The 20662-nt window shown below is 34.8% G+C and overlaps 1 protein-coding gene across 6 annotated transcripts in view; it reads right to left on the reverse strand.

The window, feature by feature from the left end:
• Window positions 1–604: 604 nt before the first annotated feature.
• Window positions 605–20662, reverse strand: part of LOC149558746 (uncharacterized) — a 65481-nt gene continuing 45423 nt past the window's right edge. For 3 of the 6 annotated variants that reach the window (XM_089832839.1, XM_089832838.1, XM_089832837.1), the window contains 3 exons: window positions 1697–1776; window positions 1518–1591; window positions 605–1335 (listed from right to left, as the gene is read on the reverse strand). In XM_089832839.1, coding sequence (XP_089688965.1) covers window positions 737–1288 — 552 coding nt within the window. In that variant the 5' untranslated portion in view covers window positions 1289–1335; window positions 1518–1591; window positions 1697–1776 and the 3' untranslated portion in view covers window positions 605–736. Of the gene's footprint in view, window positions 1472–1517; window positions 1592–1696; window positions 1777–20662 lie in introns of all 6 variants that reach the window. The other 3 variants (XM_089832840.1, XM_089832842.1, XM_089832841.1) reach the window with 2 other exon arrangements.

Below are 20662 nucleotides of genomic sequence, written 5' to 3' on the forward strand. Positions count from 1 at the left end.
TCAATCAAATTTAGAAAATGCTGATTCCTAATTCTGCATCTGATCACCATGTGTTTTCCCATATTTCTAAAACATGCTGTGATTGGGTCTGATCCTGAATATTTTCTAAGCAAGCATTTTCCAAATTAAGATTTAAATGCATCAGCATATGTTTCACAACCATGTCCTCTTCAGACATGCTTCAAAAGATTCACCAAGCCTGCACTGCGATAAAATTGAGAAACTAGAAGGACTTTTTTCAATACCCAAGCATACTAAACTCACATAAAGACTCAAGGGGTTAGATTGTTGAGAACAGACGCATCAAATTGTATACAAAGTCTGAAACTATTTTCTGACAAAATATTGACATGTACTCTCACACTAATAATGCCACTTTGATCTTTCCTTCTCATCAATGAAATCAATGGGAGGAAATCATTCCACTTCAAGAAACTTTGATTTCAGAATGCATGCAAGTATTAAAGGCACCAAAGAATTCTGTACCCCTAAACAGTTAAACATCCACAAACTGAAAAGAGATGAATTAATTCACAGAAAATGAAGGGATGTCTACAACACAAAAGAAGCAGAACCACAGGCTTCAAACTAAGTACAAACAATCTATGCAAACCATCAACTTGTTAACATTTCAAACCTGGAGGTATTTCCTGAAATTTCAATGTTTGAATACACAAGATGTCTGTCATTAAAAGGGAATCCCCTGGACCTTAAATAAGTTCATATATACATTTAGTTATAATTCGAAGTTGTTTCCTAAAGGAAAAGAGAAAAGTTCCCTTACAGGAGAGAACTCAACCAGACCAATATCAAAAATATGTCCACTTATGGGCAGTTTCAAATCACGTAGGACATTAAAAGCTTCAGCCATGCGATTCCTTGGGACATCTTGTGCAACAGTGCAATGAGGAACCCAGCTATCTGGCCTGTACATATCACTTACTTCAATCCCTTCTCTTTTCAACAGCTCACAGAGTTCACTGTGAAATGTAAGTATAGAGATTGATGGAGTCGGTGTCAAAAATAAGACATTCTCCTCTGTTGAGAAACTCCCCACTGCAGAAAGTGTCAATGCCAAAGGTTCTTGCTTGGCTGCAAAATTCTTTATGACATTCTGTAGTTTTGAAGGGTCTAAAATAGGGCTTGAAAACAGTGTGATGTGAGGACGAGCTTCAATTTCAATTAATTGAGTGCTGATTTGTCTTCTAGCCAAAACATTCCATGCTTTGAGCACCTGATTCTCAAGTGCTGGATCAAAATAAAGCTCAATTGCAAAGCCTTGAGACATTTTTTATCCCAGAACACGTGAAAGGTAATCGATAGCCCTCACCAAATCTGCATTTAGAAATTTGCACTCATTGCTCAGTAAACAAAACCAATTACATACCCAATTACTGAAACTGAAAGCAATATCCTCATTCCTTCCCTTGAGTAAACTCTCAACTTTCAGTAAGTTTACACCTTCAATTTACTACACAATTCAACAAACAAAGCAGACCCTAATCAAAACAACCAACCTCAAACATTGAAATGATGCCACGGAACTCAAATACTTCCAATTTTAGCTTTACAAAGACGGAAGATTTTGCAACTAGCAAGAAGAAAAATGTCAAGTGAGGATTTGAGCCAATACCGGAAGACATATTCATAACAAACTATACTGGAGTCTCAATTTGGGGAAAAATCATGTATTTACCTTGTCCAGATTCCAACTGCAAAGAAAGAATAGCCAAAAACCCTCTTCAATTCTATATTCTCCAATCCAAAATGTGAAATCTGTAAGTCAAATCAGGAAGTGAAATTCCACTATATGAGAATGTTGACACATAAAATTCAAATTGAAAGTGAATATACTTTAACAAAACCAACCAAATATGTCCGTTAAGAAAAACAAATTTCGTATAAGAATAGATTTTCATATCAGAAAAAAAATTAACAAACAGAAATACAAAATGTCCTCAGAAAACTGAAACGAGAGCATAAACTTCAAATTTCACTTAATTTTAAGAAAGGACACAGTTTAAAGCTGTCCCAGCTTTTTATATTTTAGCAAAAGAAAATTTGAAAAGAAGCATGGCTTGAACAACCAATGGTACACAGCACATAAGTAGTCTGATGACGGAGAAAATACCCAGTGGCCTGAGTCCCAGTAAAACAGATGAGTTTGGGTGCAAGTCCTGGGTGAACTTTTACAGAACAGTACTGATCAAAAGTGTAATAAAGACCAAAAAATATAAACATTTTTATACATACTCTCAGTACATAGCACTAATTTGTCTTAAACAAAATAGCACATCTTTTTTTGAAGGAGATAGTCAAGAAAATATTAGAGAAATGGTGTCTATCTCAATCAGACATAAGATTTGAAATTTGATTTAACATGTGCACCATGCCTATTTAGTGCAATGTAAGCACCAAAAAATAGTAGTAAAATACAGAACAGAAAAGTAGATAAAAGTCTGCCTGGATAAACAATGAATTAGAGATGGGTACAGAAAACATCTTCAAGGATTCAACAAACACCACCCACACTCCTAAGAATCGCATTCCTGCTCCTACTGATGCAGCCCCCTCTGGTCATGACAATCCTTCATTGACTGCTACTCCTCCTTTGCCGAACTTCAGCTAACAATACACAGCTTTTTCAGCACTCTAGCCCTTGTGCTGACAGCTGTCCAAATAGAGCCTCTTTAGCAGCTCCTTGTGGTGGGGATTCTAAGGACAGTATTGCCTGGACAGTTGTCCGATGGTGCAGAAAAAGTAGTTCCTCAAACTCACATTTCTCCACGTGGTGAGTGAGCTGCCCTCCCTCTCTTGAGGAGGGCTAATAGCCTTTCTGCTAGTGTGCTGTTTATGTTCTGCCAGCACCTTTACTGTTAGCGTGTTGTTTGTGTTCCGTAGATGGCCTCTACTTGTAAAAGCCAGTGCCCCTGCTAATGTGCTGTCATTTTCTCTAACACCTTCAAGCTGTGATTGTGTAAGGCTCAGCCCCCCTTGTTAGACTGCTGATTTTAATAAAAAACAAACAAAACCCCCACACACAGAAAGTAGGTTGCAGTTTTCATAAAACATGCGTTTGTAGTGGAGAACCCCCTTACCTAACAAATTAAAAAAAATCTTACTGCATACATTAAACTTACATGGCTTTCAATATAGGCCATCTAAGTTTACTTGGTTGACAGATTGTAACTATGACTAGTTTCATATAAATTACCAAAGCTAAAAGAGTCTTTCTAAAGGAAGAAACCTTGAGTAAGAGAGCTCTAGCTGAGGATGTTGAAGAGTCGGTCTCCACTACAGCCAACTCAACGTTCTCATAGATATGTGTGCTGAGTGTCTAGCTAAGTGCCATTAAATATAACATCGACCATTATTTTTGTCAACTTAAAACTTTCAAAGTGTGAAGTCTGGTTATACATGTTATTAAGTAGAAAGAGGAAGCAACATAAAAGAGCTCAAAGGGACTATAAAGAAATCCCCTGCAACTAATGCAGGGGGCAGATAGTTGAGACAGAAACCCCCAATAAACACCATGGGACAAGCCTACCAACCCCTTTATTCTTTTCCAAAATTCTGAAAAATAACAAGAAATTGAAATGGACATTCAAAGCCTAATCCAAATCTGCTATATGAAAACAAACTCTGCCATGAGAACCATGAAGATGATGACTGGTGCAAGAGATAAAGATTTGTAGCATGGATGACTATCAAGAGTATGAAATAAGTACCCCAGTGGACAAAGAAGCCATTCCCCACAAAACAATAAAGAATGGCAGAAAACCAGTAGGACTGAGAGGTCTTCAAAGTCGAGGAAAACAACTATAAGAAGTTTTGAAAACATGACAAAAAAAATCGAAGGAACAAGAGGCCTTTGATTCAAGGAAAGTAGCAAAGCGGCAAGGAATGCTGAGTAGCATGCTCAACCAGGTAGGGACCTGCTAGTGTCTGTCCCCTCTCCAAACCCTGCAATATTAAAAAATGTATATAGCACAAACCCCTCATACAAGATACCAATCCCAGCTCAGTTCCTATACTGAAACAGCACAGATACCTTTGATTTTCCATGCCATTACTGAGCACATACCAAATTCATCTGAGGTTTTCAATGCCCCACCTTGAGACATACCCAGGTTGGGCACCCGTTGAAACAGCACAGATACCTTTGATTTTCCATGCCCTTACTGAGCACATACTAAATTCATCTGAAGTTTTCAATACCCAACCTTGAGACATACCCAGGTTGGGCACCCCATTGAAACAGCACAGATACCTTTGATTTTCCATGTCCTTACTGAGCACATACCAAATTCATCTGAGGTTTTCAATGCCCCACCTTGAGACATACCCAGGTTGGGCACCCCGTTTCTTGTTCAAATGTGCGAAAGACTTAAGATGAATCCAGAAAACTAAATGAAGAAAAATAACATTCGATAAAAATAATTTTATAAAGAAAAAGTTAAAACAAACAAAAAAGTAAAAATAAAACCATTGAATCATCAATTTTATCAGTCGTGTTCTGTGGTTATTTTTGTTTGTTCTATGAATATTATCTTAAATACATTTAGAGGCACGAATTATTATATTTTTAGTATATACTGTATAGTATCCTATGTTTTTAGTATTTAACATGCTATGCTACATACTACAGACATACCAAATGCACTTAATCAAATAATTTGGTGAATCACCTTATCTGAGAACCATAACAAGACCAGCAACTTTACTTGAAAAGGAAGATGATTCCCTGAAAAGGAAATCATTTTCTTTAGTTTCCTAGTTGAAACCCCTGTGAAGAAATTCTGAATTTTGACTTAATACATGGATTAATAATGAGATTAAACATTACTCTCTGTAAGGTGATAATTGTGCAGTTATTTAAATTTGGTTATAAATTTGAATATAATGAGAATAGTGATAGAGGAGGCTTTTGGACCTTTGGTTTTAAGGGTAGTTTTCACTCAAAGCTATACTTGGAAATCTGGTACAGAGATTAACATGGTTGATGTTTACAGTCACCAAATGTGGGTAGATGTCACCATTGTCCCCCTATGATTTTGAAATGTTCTCCCAGAACTCTTCAGAACCCCAGGTTATGTCTTGAAAGTGGATTCTCCCACTACACCCTTTCCCTATATGAATTATTGACTCTCTTGGTATATCTTGAAGTCCGTGTCCCAGAAGCCATAAACATTGTGAAAATGAAAATATTTTGTGTACATGTTTTACTTAAGTTGGGAGAGTTGCCTAACTGTTGTATTCTTTGGTAAGCAAGCTGGCATGACTAAGCATGATAAGGAAATTTTGACAAAAAAAGGCAAATGCACTGCTGAATTTGAATAACTTCATAAATGGTTTTACGAAGCTATGGAACTTCCGTACATACCAATTGTGCATTGATAAGCTACAAAGTCTTGTAAATGAGAGCAGAAGCATTGTATCCAGGAAAGCTTAAGGCCAAATGCTCACAACACAACCAATCCCATATTGATGAGATGTCACCACTGAAGTAGGCACTTCTACATAGGACAAAAATGTGTTTTCTACCATTGAGCCCTATTCAGATATTAGATCATGAAGAGCAAAGCTGGTGTTTGAACTAAAGTTGGGAAAGGCTGATGCCTTGGAACCCAAAAAGATCAGAATAACACATGCTATAATCACAATAAGGGAACATCTGTCAGCTAAGATGACTTCTTGGATGACTTCTACAAAAGTCAACAAAGATAGGCTACTTTGAAAGCTACCAAATGTCACGACCCTTATTATGAACCGGCCTAAATTTTATAATAACATTATTGAATTTATGTTCATCTGATTGTGGAAACTCAATTGCCATGATGGTTGGCCCTAGATTTCTGTTATGACATTTTTGCATATTTGCTTTATCTAGTTAGTTAACTATCACAATGTTTTTGACGAATGTGATTATTAATGTAGTTATGGGTGGATTTTTGCATCTGCATATAAAGCTTATATGGTCTAATTTTATTAAAAATTATATGATGAGTGATTAACCTATTATAGATTTTATTTAAAAACAAACCAACTTTATTCTTGTCATTGGATTGTAATGGGACAAGCTCCCCCACTTTTGCTCAAAAAAGTATCACCAGAAAAAAGAGTCTAACCATTCGAGTACACTGTGAGTGAGAATTCTGCACACATGAAAATGGATTGTCATTATTGGAGTTTTCGTATTGCATTAAACAATGTAAATAATATTATCCCATTTACTAATTATTTATCAAAATTAAATAAGAAATCCAAATTAATATAATTATATAAGTTGATTTTTTTTAAATTATTGTACTACCAATAAAGAAATAAGCAATCAAAATTATTATTAAATAATATTATATTAATATTTATTCTCCATAAAAGAGAAATGGATTTAAAGTTCAAAAAAGGAAAAAGGATTATTTCTAGCACTATCTTAATTAAATGTCATGCATTAGAAAAGGCATTGCATTAAAAGGAATCAAGTGTTTTTCTTTTAAGGGGAAAAAAAGTAGTGGTGAAATTTGGAGGGATAGATATCACATTAGAAATAATATTCATCAAGGAAACCTTACTAAAGCCTCTTGATTACCGTGTGTCAAAAAAGGGGCGAAAAGAAAAAGAAACAGCAGCAGCTATAAACTTTGGGAAAACCCTCATTTCCCACATAGCAAAGTTAAGAGAGGGATGGTATTAAAAAAAAAAAAAGCGAAAGATATATAATTATCAAAACAACCAGAAAAAGAGCAGAAGAAAAAAAAATTGCTGCACATTCCATTTTCAGAGGTATGTGAGTCCAGTTTTAAGCCTCCAATTCATTTGATAAAGTAAAAAATCTGTGGAAGGGAAAGTCAAGTTATTGGCTGTTGTAAAGAAATATTTAATTACAACTGGAAACAATAATAGTAATCGTATGAGTTCTCCACTCTTAAAATACTAGTCACTCTCAAATTTCCATTTTATACAAATGCATATCTTTGATATGGTACCGATTTTTATACCAACCATACAAGTGTCTTAAAAAGTTTGAATGCTAGTATCATAAAACTTTTCTTGCCACTAATTATAAGCAGATAATAGTTGCTTTGAATTAAAATATATAGGCTGATACGTTGTATGTAGCTTTTAAATTGAATAAATAAGCTAAATATTCCAGCCTGAATTAAACACTATCTGAATACAAGATATGTACAGTGTGTTCAAAATGAGTGACCACATGATAAATTGTTACTTATAGCTGGACTCATTTAATACTTGAAAATTAAATAATGAACTTTACAAGAATATATAAATGATGGTCATGAGCTTTCACATAGCATTATACAGTAGCCATAGCAGAGTTCAGAAAATTCATGAATCATGACCAACATTATGTCCTGTAATTTATGCATTCACAGTAACACTATGTTCGGTAACTGATGCATTCATTAAAGGCACTATGTCCTGTAATTTATGAACATACAAGCACTATGTGCCGTCATTTACACATTCATTACCAGCATTATGTCTTGTAATTTATGCATTCATTACAAATTATGCACTCGTGACCAGTATCGTATCCTATAAAATGTGTAATCATGACCAGCAATCTATGCAAATCTTGACCGGCATTATAATCTATAACCTATAAAATGAAATTTATACGACAAATCGTTTATAAATATTATTGTTGGTCACCTTTAATTACACCAAAGTGTAACTTTTCTACCAATGGCTATGGATTCACCATTGTTGCTTAAATAAGAAGGATAACTTGTTTAGACTATTGAACAATAAAAATAAAAATCTGAGTAATAACAATAAAATGAGAAGGGTCTTAATTCCCTAGACTCTTGGGCTAATCCATAAGGTCTTGCATAATGATAGTCTTGGCTAACCATAATCTATATCCAGGGCATGTGTTAAAAAGTGCTATGTGACTACCAAGTTGGACTTAAGGGAACAAATAAAAAATACAAATGAATGCATTCTTCAAAACAGTTAATTCAAGAAATTAGAGAGAAGGTTGTTTGAATTAAATTGAGTCACTTAATGGTTGAAGGGGCATGTGCATAGATATTTGTGCTAGGAAGCATTAATAGGTTGCATGTGTCAGTTATTGCATGGTTGAATAAATTTCACACGTTGCCCACGAATTTCTAGAATCCTCTTGATGGGTCAGACTGCTCTGATGCAACAGCATTAAAAAGCCTGTGGCTTTGTGATAGGGTGGAATTCATTCTGATGACTCTCTCTCTCTCATGGAGAAAGAAAGGAAGAGGTTTGGTATACAATGTTAGGTTTGATTGATGTCTTACCGATTTAAAGAGTAGATGACTCTTATTTTGTAATCAAGTTCTTCTCAGTATTCAAGCTCTAATTTGGTATGAATAAAAACATGTAATTAAATTGTTTGGAATGTTGCCCATCTGATTATTTGAAGTTACGTAAATGCATATGTGAGGAAAAAAATTGACATGATGTATTACCTGTGTAACACAAGTACTAGGGTACATGGGGACAAGTTTCCAAGACGGGGAAAAAAGGGCTTCAACTTGGAGACTGCAGGGGATGGCGACTAGGGGGGGTCAGGTACTATAATATACTATACATATAGTACTTGAAATGCTAGTTATGAAACATTGAAGTCTGATTTTGAACATGGAATATCAAATTACCAATTACTACTAAAATTCAAATTATCGGCAAATAGGAGATTATAATTTATATTATATCAAAAATATCATAAAGATGATCACAATGAGCAGCATGATATCAAAACAAGGACAAAATCATGTCAATTGTAGTGAAGTGAGGCTTCTAATCATCCCCCAAGGCAAGCTCCTTACCACTGGAACTACCAGACTCCTCATGGTCAAGATACCCCAAAGGAACACTAACCAGCACCACATCTCTAGCTGCTGCAGTCTCATCCTCATAAATTTCTGGTGGCTCCTCTTGCTCTGCATCCCATCATGTTGTTTGGCTCTCCTTATATACACGTGTCTTACAGTCCATGATACGCAAAGCATTGTGTAGAGCCACTAGCTTCTCTGCCACCCTAGAGGAAAGTTTGTTCTTCTTAAGAGAGTGAACGAAGCTATAAGTAGACCTGTTCCTCTTTGCAGCTATAAAAACAGAAACATAAGATAGAAGACGAATGGCTAGTGTGGTAATATTTGACCTCTAAACCACGGCAATTCCACCCTAATATAAAAGTGGAAACTGAAAAAAAAAGTTAACTCGCTTTTTTGTCATTTTGATATTGTCTGGTGATGGGGGACTACAGAAGTCCCCGGGACAGTCGAGGGACAGTGAGAAGACAGGACAGGGACGTCCCCAGCCCAAGAACTGGGGGGTTGGGGCACACCCACATTACACTGCGTATTATTCCTGTTGAATAAGTGAACTACTGGCCGGATATTTTACTTATATGTTTTGTGGATAAAAAATTGATATGATGTTACAGCCAGTTTGACCTTAAAATAAATTTCAACAGAAGAATAATCATACTGATACCTAAGGCGGATCAGAAACATGTAATTAAGAATTTGAGGCAAGATGCACTTCTAGATGTTTCTTACAAAATGCTTGCCAATGCCGAAGACAATAAGATAAACACTTCCTTTCAAAATGCGAGCCTAAACTGGTTTTGTATAAAGCAGATATGCACTGGTTAATCTAATTACCAATTCAGACAGGATAGAAGCATATGTCAAGAGGTTTATATGGCATTAATTTATTTCAAAATAAGACAATTTTAGATGGAGATTCGTTAAAATTATACTCAATACTTTAGGGCTTGAGATGATAAAAGATACTTCTGCTCAAATTGAGACAAATGGGAGCATTTCCAAATCATGAGCAAAGAAGATCCAAAAGGGTAGGTTGTCTGATTTCCCCTTCACTCTGTCTTAGCTGCTGACTCTATCCATTCTCTTAGGAATGGATAGCAAGTTTGGGCCTTCAGTAAGGGGACTGGTGATACTAAATGAGGGCAGCCCTTGGATGTACAGTCTGTAGATGAAGTCTCATCATTTCCAATTTCCATAGGGGAAGGGGATTCACTACCTAATGGCTATATATTGCGTCTTCTATGAAAGGGGTTTAAAAATCACAGAAAAAATTAACATAAATCATTATACTGCTTGCTGACAAGGGACGGAGATATAATTACAAAATGAATGTGGTTAAAACTGGAGGAGGTTCCATGCAGCAGGTCAATGGAAGAGTGCAGTATAAACCCGAAAAACTTGTGGTTCACCCTTTTTCAATTGGATTTTCAGTAGAGGCATCAAATATTTAAACCAGTCTTCACTGTGCAATTTTTTTTCCATCCACCAGGTGTTAACCAATCGGTTCTTCAACCACCACTTCCACCTTGACCTGGCATTAACCTGATGGCATAACATAACAATGAACACAACCCCATGTCAACCAGAACAAGCACAAAGCAGTTATTTTATTTACTATAGCAGTAAGCAATCGCTTGATGTAGTAAAAATAGGAAATGACCAAACCCCAAGCTGGATGCAGGGCAGAGGTCTGCAATCAAAACAGGGATTGAAAAAACTGATAATTTCCTTTCTTACCTCTTCCAGATCCATGAATGTTTTTTTCCCTTGTCAATAACTCCATGGGGACTATGATACCGATAAGAGATGGACCCCTAATCCTCCAATATTTATTAAGTGCCACTCAGGGAAGGGCTTCTTAAAGGCCATCGAGCAGACAAACAAACAACTTTTATTAACAAGGTGTTCTATGCAATAGAATATTTTTAACTGAAGCAAACAGAATTTAAAAAATAGCGATCATTCAGGCCATAATCTTGATGGTAAGAAGGATTCAAGCATTCTCAAGACATGATCTTCATGGAAGTAGGAAATTCATTGGGGCAAACAATTTTTAGAAAAAGATATCATTCAGACATGATCTTTATGGTAGGCAGGATTCAGGGAGTCTCGGGGCATAATCTTGATGGGAGCATGATTCAAGGTTTCTCAAGGAGTGATTTTGATTGCAGGCAGGATTCGAGGATTCCAGGATTCTTCTCAAATTCATAAATACCACCCCACTTCACAATGTAGGCACACATTCTCCATCCTTCCAAGATTGTCACCTCAAGATTGCAAGATCCAAACTGATTCCTCAATTCATGGATAGGCATGACATAATGAGCATCCCTTCTAAAGTTCATAGATAATCCATTCTCTTTGTTTATTTCTGAACAAAAGTTATGTTTGGCTTTCAGTTCAAAGAAAATGACATTTTTATTTCCACCATTGGCAGCTACCCATGAAGTATATCATGAATGATGTTTGTCACTTCATATATCAGTTCTTTTACTTCCTTTATGAAGCTAATTTTTCTGCTTTATCTTGCAATGCAACAATTTTACAGTATTATCATGGAAAAATAACTACATTTTGTCCTTGCTAAGCTATCTGGACATTTTGACATTTTGCCAGTTGACGTCAGTTTTCTTTGTATTGGGTGCTAGTCTTTGAACTTATTCCAGTACTCATTCAAAAGAATGACTGAATCGTTCAACTTTCAACCCCTTTGCTCCTAGGGCCAAGTAAGTTTCTGATATATTGAAACCCTTGAACCTCCCTTTGCAAAACATCAATAGCTGAAATAATCCCACAGTAGACATGATATGGTTCATAATCTCATTTGCCACAATTTTCTTTTGAATTTGTACATAGAAATTGTTAACTATGGAAAAGAAACCAAAAATGCCGGTTTAAGTTCATATAGTAACAACAGGTAATTGGATGCAATAATGAATTCTGGAAGTATTTTGAGTTGATGTTTGTAGCTGTGGGAGATATCCAGATTACTTGCATGGTGCTCTTTCATATACACATGTTTGGAAATCTGAAGCAACATGCGACATGCAAAGAGACTCCCATTTGGTAAATGAAGAGACTTTAGGTTATGAAATGAAGGGTCTCTCAATTCAAGATATATATGATTGTGTGATGAGTGTAGTATTCAATTAGAAGCATTGTACTTAGACCTCTATTATTTGATAAAAGATATATTTTTGGCATGGCTGGGTTTTTTCCCTCAAGTTGGAGGGTTTTCCCAGGTTAAGTTGTTGCCTTTCCATGTCTTAGTGTTCTTTATTTTGTTTATCTTTATTTCTAGGCAAAAAATTAACATGGTACCAGAGCGGGTTAAATAACAGCAAATAAGGAAGTTCCTCTTGTTCATTAGTTCATGTATCTGTTGCAAATTGCATGAGTATTTCAGAGGCAATTTGTATACGTTGAAATTGTAGCTTCAATACAAATCATATTTACATGAAATGATTGCCGAGAGTTCTCTGAGATTCTTCTGCTTTGTTGGACTATAATAGTCAAGATGGGTTATTATTTCTTGTTCCTGTTTATTCACCTGATTGTGAGCTGCTTCTTCAGCAGTCAAGATATTCTCTGCACCGTTCTGATCGAGTCTCTGCATTTAACTCTTGTCATGTTTGGTTGGAGTTTCAGTTTGGCGTTGTGTTTTATTCAAGCTGCAGCTGTTCATTGTCCATCATAGACCTACTGTTAACCTTTATTATGGTCATTCTGTATTTATTGTCCTTGGACTATTTGTGTCTTGCTTTCTATGAGTGCTATGGTTGTGCGGTGGCATCTCCATATTTGCCTTTCTTTCATTGTCAAAGGCAGTTAGTGTTGTATCTTTATTTGTTCGGCCTTCTTTGATGAAGTTTCTTTGCTGCTATTGTGAGCACATACAAAGAGGCATGATCGACTATTGGCACTCTGTGGCTGCATGTATTATTGTAACAATGAACATCTTAGTTACATTGTGTGTGTGTGTGTGTGTATAGAGAGATTTATTGAAATAAAGATTTTGTATTGGCTTCTTCATCATTACCATGGGTCATTTTTGTGGCATTCACTATGGAGCTTGAGGCTCAAGTGACTCAATTGAAGGCTTTGTTGCTCAAGGGGTTCAAGTATCACCTGGAGGGTGTTATTCTTTGACACCAATAAAAAGTTAAGTATTTTATGATTATACCTTTGAATACTTATCATGAATTTATGTAGTCAATCCATGCAATAACATAGAGAATAGTGAATCGAGTATGCTTCTAGTATTTACTACTAAGTTGTGCGTACAGGCACAGGTACAGGAACGTTGGTACGATACATTGGTACGACATTTTTTGGGAAGAAGATTGGGTACAATTGGGTACGTCCATAAAGAAAACATAAAAAATTATAACTACATAAATATTTGCATGCTTGAAAGTAGAACGAGATTAAAATTTAGAATAGCACAAATCATCCATCCTAAACAAACTCAAAACTGCCATTAATATTAAAAATCCAAAATACAATAATACTAGTTTGCTATCAATTTGTCAAAACATGAATTTTTGATAGCTTATTCAATTCATTGTTCATTGGTTCAACATTAAAATAACACACTAATTACTAATCACGCATCAATGATATGGGCATCATATAAGATCATCAACATCATCAGTGACATTAGATGATGTAAGTAGATTAGAATCACATGCAACCCCACTGCTACTTGCATTAGGAGGATGGTGGCTACCAAACTACACATCCAATAAAGATTGTGTGGCAGCTGAAAAATCCAAATCAGTTAGCTCTAGATCTACATCCCAAAACTTTATGCCCCCTTGTACTCATTCTATCTATGAATAAGAAGGCACAAGTCGAAATGCACATAAACTAGTTCTTATGCCTTACTTGCAGCCAATCGATTGCATTTCACTAAGTGAATAAAGGAGTATGTACTCCAATTTTGCTCAGATGAGGAGGAACTAGCAACCTATTGAAACAAAGTGAGGGGCATAAAAAATGTCATTCAAATTTTGAAATTAATAATTTTTGTTATTTTTACAAATAGTAAACAATATAAATTTAGAGAGTGCAATAAAAATGGAAAAACCTACTTGTGATAAAAGTTTGATTGCAAGTGTTTGGAGGTGTGGTGAAGTTCAATAAAGTACCACCAAGCATGAGCATCCTTCATGATGTCACAGAGTGCATAAGCACTTTGACCATTGGAAGCTACAAAATCAGCAAACTCACTTGTAACTATATTCTCCATTTCACGATCGAGGAAGAGCTTTGTAAGTGTTTTCCTGTACTCTTCACTAACTTCTGCATCTCTGTATGGTGGTACCCTTGATCGCATGGCAAGAATTTCATCAGTACAAAATTTGGGAGTCAATGCAAATGCAAGAAGATGAAGTGGGGTGGTCATTTAATTCCATCACTCAACACAAATTGTTTGCACCTCTTTGAAGAAAGTTTATTCAGGGTCTTGCTCCTTTTCATTGATGACATGTTTCATTTTCTCAAGCATTGAGTCCATTCCATCGTATATCTCTCCCAAACATTGATGATCCATGTCGGTATAAAGGATCATACTCATGATGGGCTCAATGAAACTATGAAGATATTCCACTCGTTCCCACCAAGTGTCATCCAAGATCATTCGTTTTACATTTGTAGCCCTTTCAGTACTAAATTGCCTCCATAGTGACCAGCTTTGACTAATAACCATACTAGCAAGTGACTCTCGCACCTTCAAAAGTCTCCTCAGTACAATTGTGTTGGATGCAAATCGAGTCTCAACAACCTATTCAAAAATAAATAAATAAAATTGAAATACAAAGAAGTACTCAAGTTTAAAAACTAAATTCATAATTATTAAAGTGAAATACAAAATTCAAAACCTAAGAACTAAAGTATTTCAATTGCCTTTAGCAACTTCAATTGCGAAAATGATCTGAAAATGGCCTGTGACATGTGATGGTTTGTGATGAACATTTGGATCTCTTCAACTTAGATTTCTTTGATCCAATTTATTTTCCTACCCAACTTTTGTAGCATAAGATTGAGAGAGTGCACTGCACAAGGTGTCCAAACAATGTGTTCAAACCATGTCTCAATCAACATGCCTGCAGCTTTACAGTTCTTTGCTTTGTCTATTATTACTTGGACAGCATTTTAAGGGCCCACATCTTGAATGCATTGTATAAGGATGCTAGCAATAAATTGTGCATCCTTCACCTACACTTCACAATCCACAGCTTTAAGAAACAATGCCACTTTAGGGAACATTGCAATCACGTTGATTAATGGACGATTTTTGGCATCCTTCCACCCATCAGAAATAATTGACACCCTGTTTGTTTCCATGAATTCCTAATAGAAGCCAATGCAGTGTCTATGCTTTTTACCTCCTTTGCTAGTACGGTACTACACATCTTCTCATATCTTGGCCCCATGTACCCTTTAGGAGCCTCATTTACTTTTCTCAACATATCTTGCCAATATGGTGATCATACAACATTAAAAGACAAACCATTTGCATATAAACATCTTGCAAACTTGGATCTACAATCTCCCTAGCATCACTCTTAAATGCACTCTCTAATGGCCCCTTGCTTCTCTTCACATTAATAGGTTATTCTTCAGTTCTAGCCAAAAATGAGTGGCTCTCTACCACAACATCTAGAAAGTCACTATGAGATGGGGGAGGCTTACTTAATCTCTTCCCTTTCTTTAAAGAATGGTTTGTGCCACGAGAAGCTCTTGCATCTACTTCCTCTTGCTCTCTAATATAGTCTGCTATTTGTTGAGGTAGTAATCCATTACCATCCACTCCTGGACATGCTTTGATCTCCTGTTCGGGAATTGCACAAAGATGGGCTTTCACACCACCATATGAGCTTTTGTACCTCACATTACAAAAATTGCATATCCAAACAAATGATCCACCCCCTTTTACTTGTTCTATCATCTGGACATACTTCCATAAAGGTGAATTTGGATCGGTTTTGAAGGTGAGAGAGCTAACATTAGTTGTCATTGTCCTATTACCAACAAATTCAAAAATCAATTATTAAATAATAAAGGTCAAATATTTCATCAACTATAAAGAATTTAATTTAAAAAATTATAAATATAAATTTATATGTTATATCTAAATAGCAAATTTATATAATTATTATTTATTATTTATATAATACTTCTATTATTGATTATTTAATTAATACAATTATATACAATATACTAATTCAATTTATTTTTTTTTTAACTAGATATTAGAATTAATTTATATCTTTATATATTATAAATTTAACATTGTTAAATTCAAATATATGAATATAAATAAATTTTAGAATATTTTTAGTAATTTAATAATATGAATATTTTTAACTTAATTTTTCCTATATGAAAACATTTGAGTTTTAAAATACATTAATACTAAGTCTAACCTTAGAAGTTTAGAAATATTAAATATACAATAAATGTTTGTACACTTCTAAATAGAAATAATAAAAATAATATTAATCAATGTTTATATCCGTAAAGAAATATCAAATATACAGAAGTTTTATTAAATTTATTAATAAATAAATAATCTAAATTTTTAATAAACATTTTAATAAATAAATAATCTGAAGTTTTAATAAAAATATTAATAAATAAATAAACTCAAATTTTTAAATTAATAAACATATTAATAATAATAAATTAATGTCATTAGAAGCTACTAATCTAATATTTGAAGAAATATTCAAGCAACACAAATGCAAACGCAAATTTGGAAGAGTGAATTTCATGCCTCGTTAACCCTGCATCTGCAAAAATCTGGGTCGTTCATTCTCCAACCTCCACCGGTTGTTCTTCCTTTTGCTTACAAGGTTTGCCTTTGCCTATCCTCTATAGAAATGTCTCCTCCGCCTATTGTTTGCAAGGTATATTTTAGTGGCCAATATTCGCAAATTGGCTAATTTTAGAAATTTTTGGCTAGTAATTTGGCTAATAATTTAAGATTTGATACAACTTAAATTGCCATAGTTTTATAAAGTTCAATTCTAGAATATTTAAAATCGCTCAAAATTATATTTTATTGAAAAATTTAAACTTAAATATTCACCACAATATTTGATACATGATTAGATTTGAGTCACCTAAATATTATATATTATTGGAGAAATTAAATTGAATTGACCAATAATTATTATAATTATTAGTTACTTTAAGGATATATCGCCAATATTTAGTTTTCACTATTGATTTGAAGTATATGTAACGATCCTCATAATATTCCATGAGGTAAAAAAAAATGTTCAATTTTGATTTTTAATATTCCATGGTGATTAATGAACTTCCTATTATTATTGAGATTCGTCAATATTTTATACAGAAAATTTATTATTCGAAAATAATCACCAATATTAATCATATTTAGGATAAAAAATTGAGAGATTCGCCAATAGAAATAATTTTATTTTTTCAAAATAATGGAAAATTCGCCAATATTTTATATCTTTTTTTGGAGGCAGCTTTCTTAAAGTTTACCCTAGTTGTTTGTCCTGTGCGGAAACGTCTACAAATGCTCACAGTGTTGTGTCAAACAAGAACTTTAGCCTTTTTATTCTTGCAAATCGTGCATATGAAATAGAAGGTTTCCTTCTGGTTTTTCGCAGCAAACAAAATGGGGAAAAAATTCCTAAAATCACGCAATCCACAAAACTTAAAAATCATTCCCAAAAACGTGAAAAATCTCTCAAATACGTTTTAGGAATTTCCCATAAAGTTAGATTTGATCAAATTTGGCAGCAAATTATTAAAAACGTTTCAAAGAAGAGAAAAACGAATCAAGTGCGAATCAGAAGGGTATTTTAATCGTACCCGAATCCAGTACGTTTCATACCTGGAAACAATAGGGTATAGGTGCTGAATCTGCAACTTAGATTTACTAATCTATCTAAAATGCTTATAGGACATATCAAGAAGCATAAGGATGACAAGAGTTTGCATTCAAAGGGAGTTCAATTCTAAAATTCAAGGCAAATCAAAGGGATAATGCATTGAAGATGAAGTTGGGACTGAAAATATTTATTACATAAGGGAAAGCTTGATGAGCTAAAGAGGAAGGACTTCTTTAGGCTCAATAAGATTCAAAGGAAGCTTGTGTGGCAAATGAAGAGTGGAAAATCCTTTGTAGAGGATCAGCAAGCTTCTGTAGTAGTGTGACTGCAAAAGGTTCTTGTTTGGTTAAGCATTGAAGTCCTTTGAAATTTATTGTTAGAATTTAGCTGTGAGAATGCATCCCCTTGCTATGAGGGGGTCCAACATTCAGTTGTTCTTATTGTGTACTATAATGAGTTCTCTGTGAGGGAAAAGTTCAAGGTGCAATCACTTGTTAATGAGTTATTCTTTGTGAGGGAGAAGTTCAAGGTGCAATCCCTTGTTAATGATTTCTTAGAGAGAGAGAGGTTTGAGGTGCAATCCCTTGTTAATGAGTTCTTTTATGTGAGGGAGAATTTCAAGGTGCAATCCCTTGTTAATGAGTTCCTCTCCATGACGGCAAAGTTTGAGCTCCAACCCCTAGTTAATGCATTCTTCTCTACGAGAGAAGTTTGAGGTGAAAGACCTCATTCCACCCTCTACGAATAGGTATGGTGGATCTACCCTCGACGAGTAGTCCTGGTGGAGATGCATTCTTCTCTAGGAGGTCTGAGGTGAAAGCCCTCATTTCACCCTCTGCAAGTAGGCATGGTGAAAGTACTGTAAGACTCCATGACTTGGTTTTTTGTTTCTTCACCCCCTCGGAGTAGTCATGGTGAATATCATGTTGAGAAAATCTATGATAAAGCTTTGTTGTTGACACACATGGGTGTAGCCATTGTATTTGTCAAGATGTCATGAAATCTACAAATGTTATCTCCTCTGCTAAGGAGTATTGGTGTTTGTAGCTGCAGGAGATATCATAATTACTCGCATAGTGCTCTTTCATATACACACGTTTGGAAATATGACGAGACATGCGAAATGTGAAGAGACATGCATTTGAAAATATGAAGAGACTCCCATTTGGTAAATGAAGAGACTTTCGGCTATGATACCAAGAGTCTCTCAATTCAAGATATATATGATTGTTTTGTGCGAAGAGTATCACATTCAGTTAGAAGCATTCTTCTCATACCTCTATTATTTAATAAAAGATATATGTTTTTGATGTGGTTGAGTTTTTCCCCTCAAGTTGGAGGGTTTTCCCCACATAAACTATTGTGTCTTAGTGTTCTTTATTTTGTTTGTTGTTGTTTATCTTTTTTTTTGGGTAAAACATTAACATTTTGGCTAGTAAAGATGATAGCATGCAATGATGCCCTTCCTGTATGTAACAACCCAATTTTCTAAAGATTTAAAACCTTAATATAACCTTTCTTTTAACGAATAGAAATAAGCTAGCTACCCATTCACATAAAAGGATTATAACATAAATTAACTGATTAATTGTCATTTCATGAGAAGATCTTAACTACCAACTGAAAGATTTAACTATCTTGATATGCTAGAAAAAATGATCAAAATAAGTTAACTAATTATTTTATACATGATAAGTAAAATAAATCTAATTGCAAATTCCAACTATCATTTCATAAGAAAATAGGAAAGTAACTACATATGATATGTATATAGCTGAACTGAAATAAGATGCTACTGAAGGGAATAACAAAATACTATCAAGGTTTAAATCACACCATGTCAAGAAATACAAATTGATCTGCTCTGTGCAAGTTTAGGCATTTGGAGGAGAGGAAAAGCATTGACAGACGCTTAACCTACCAACCACAAACCTATTGTAATCCCCACTCATTCTCTACTGAGAATGGCCCAGCTCTGCACGAGATAGGCACATGTACACCATCTCGTCCTGCCCCCTGAGCATCATGGTGTTAGAGTTGTCAACTACATAGTCGGCTAGACTGCAAGTACCTCCCAACAAACTATCCATCCAATTATGAGTTATCCTGACCTCTAGTGATCATAGCAGCATTATTCACCACGAAACCTACCTTGGCCAAGGATTTTCAAAGGACAATATGTGACCGATCACCCACTCCACTTGATAAACCAATCTAATAACCATTTCCCACTATGAGCTGACTAGCTTTACTAAATTTGATTATTCAGAATTCTTCATATTTTTTATGCAACTTTCTAACTTGCAGGTTTATCAAGTTGTACATATCACATGGACCACACCACTCATTTCAGCCATTCATGGTTATCCTCGATGATCTCTGGTGTATCCTTCCTATGAACTTGCTTTATAAATATTCAGTTATGTAGGGTAAATTCTTGATGTAATCATATTTCATAGAAAGACAAAGAAAGAAAAGACTATTTACAGTCTTCCATAATCTTAGGGATGTATGCATTAACATCACTATATTTTGGAGTATAGATGGCATATTACACCAATTTCTTTGACATAGACAAATAAGTTATCAAAAATAAAACATTGTATAACAGGGGCCTTTATCAGCCTAAGGTGCTCTTGGCAGGATTGGTATAACATTCCCAATCCAATTCGTATGACATAACAAAAGAAATAAGCATGGTCCAATTGGACTGTTTGATGAAGTTATGACTATAATCTTTTGTCTGTTATCAAGGAAGTAACATAAATCAATTCAAGAATAAGAAACTACCTAATACAAGGGCTTTGGAATGTAGATCACCTGATTAAGTCGTTAATTGGCATTACAATTCTGCGTTTTTGCTAGCTGATAATGTATATTCCAAGGAATCATACTATTGCAGATTGGTAATAATAATTAATAAGTTGAGAAAGAACGAGCATGATCAACTGCGACAGA

This window comes from Cupressus sempervirens, chromosome 5 (genome assembly GCF_028749045.1).
Source record: "Cupressus sempervirens isolate cs-2001-9-10 chromosome 5, ASM2874904v1, whole genome shotgun sequence".
Lineage (NCBI taxonomy): Eukaryota > Viridiplantae > Streptophyta > Pinopsida > Cupressales > Cupressaceae > Cupressus > Cupressus sempervirens.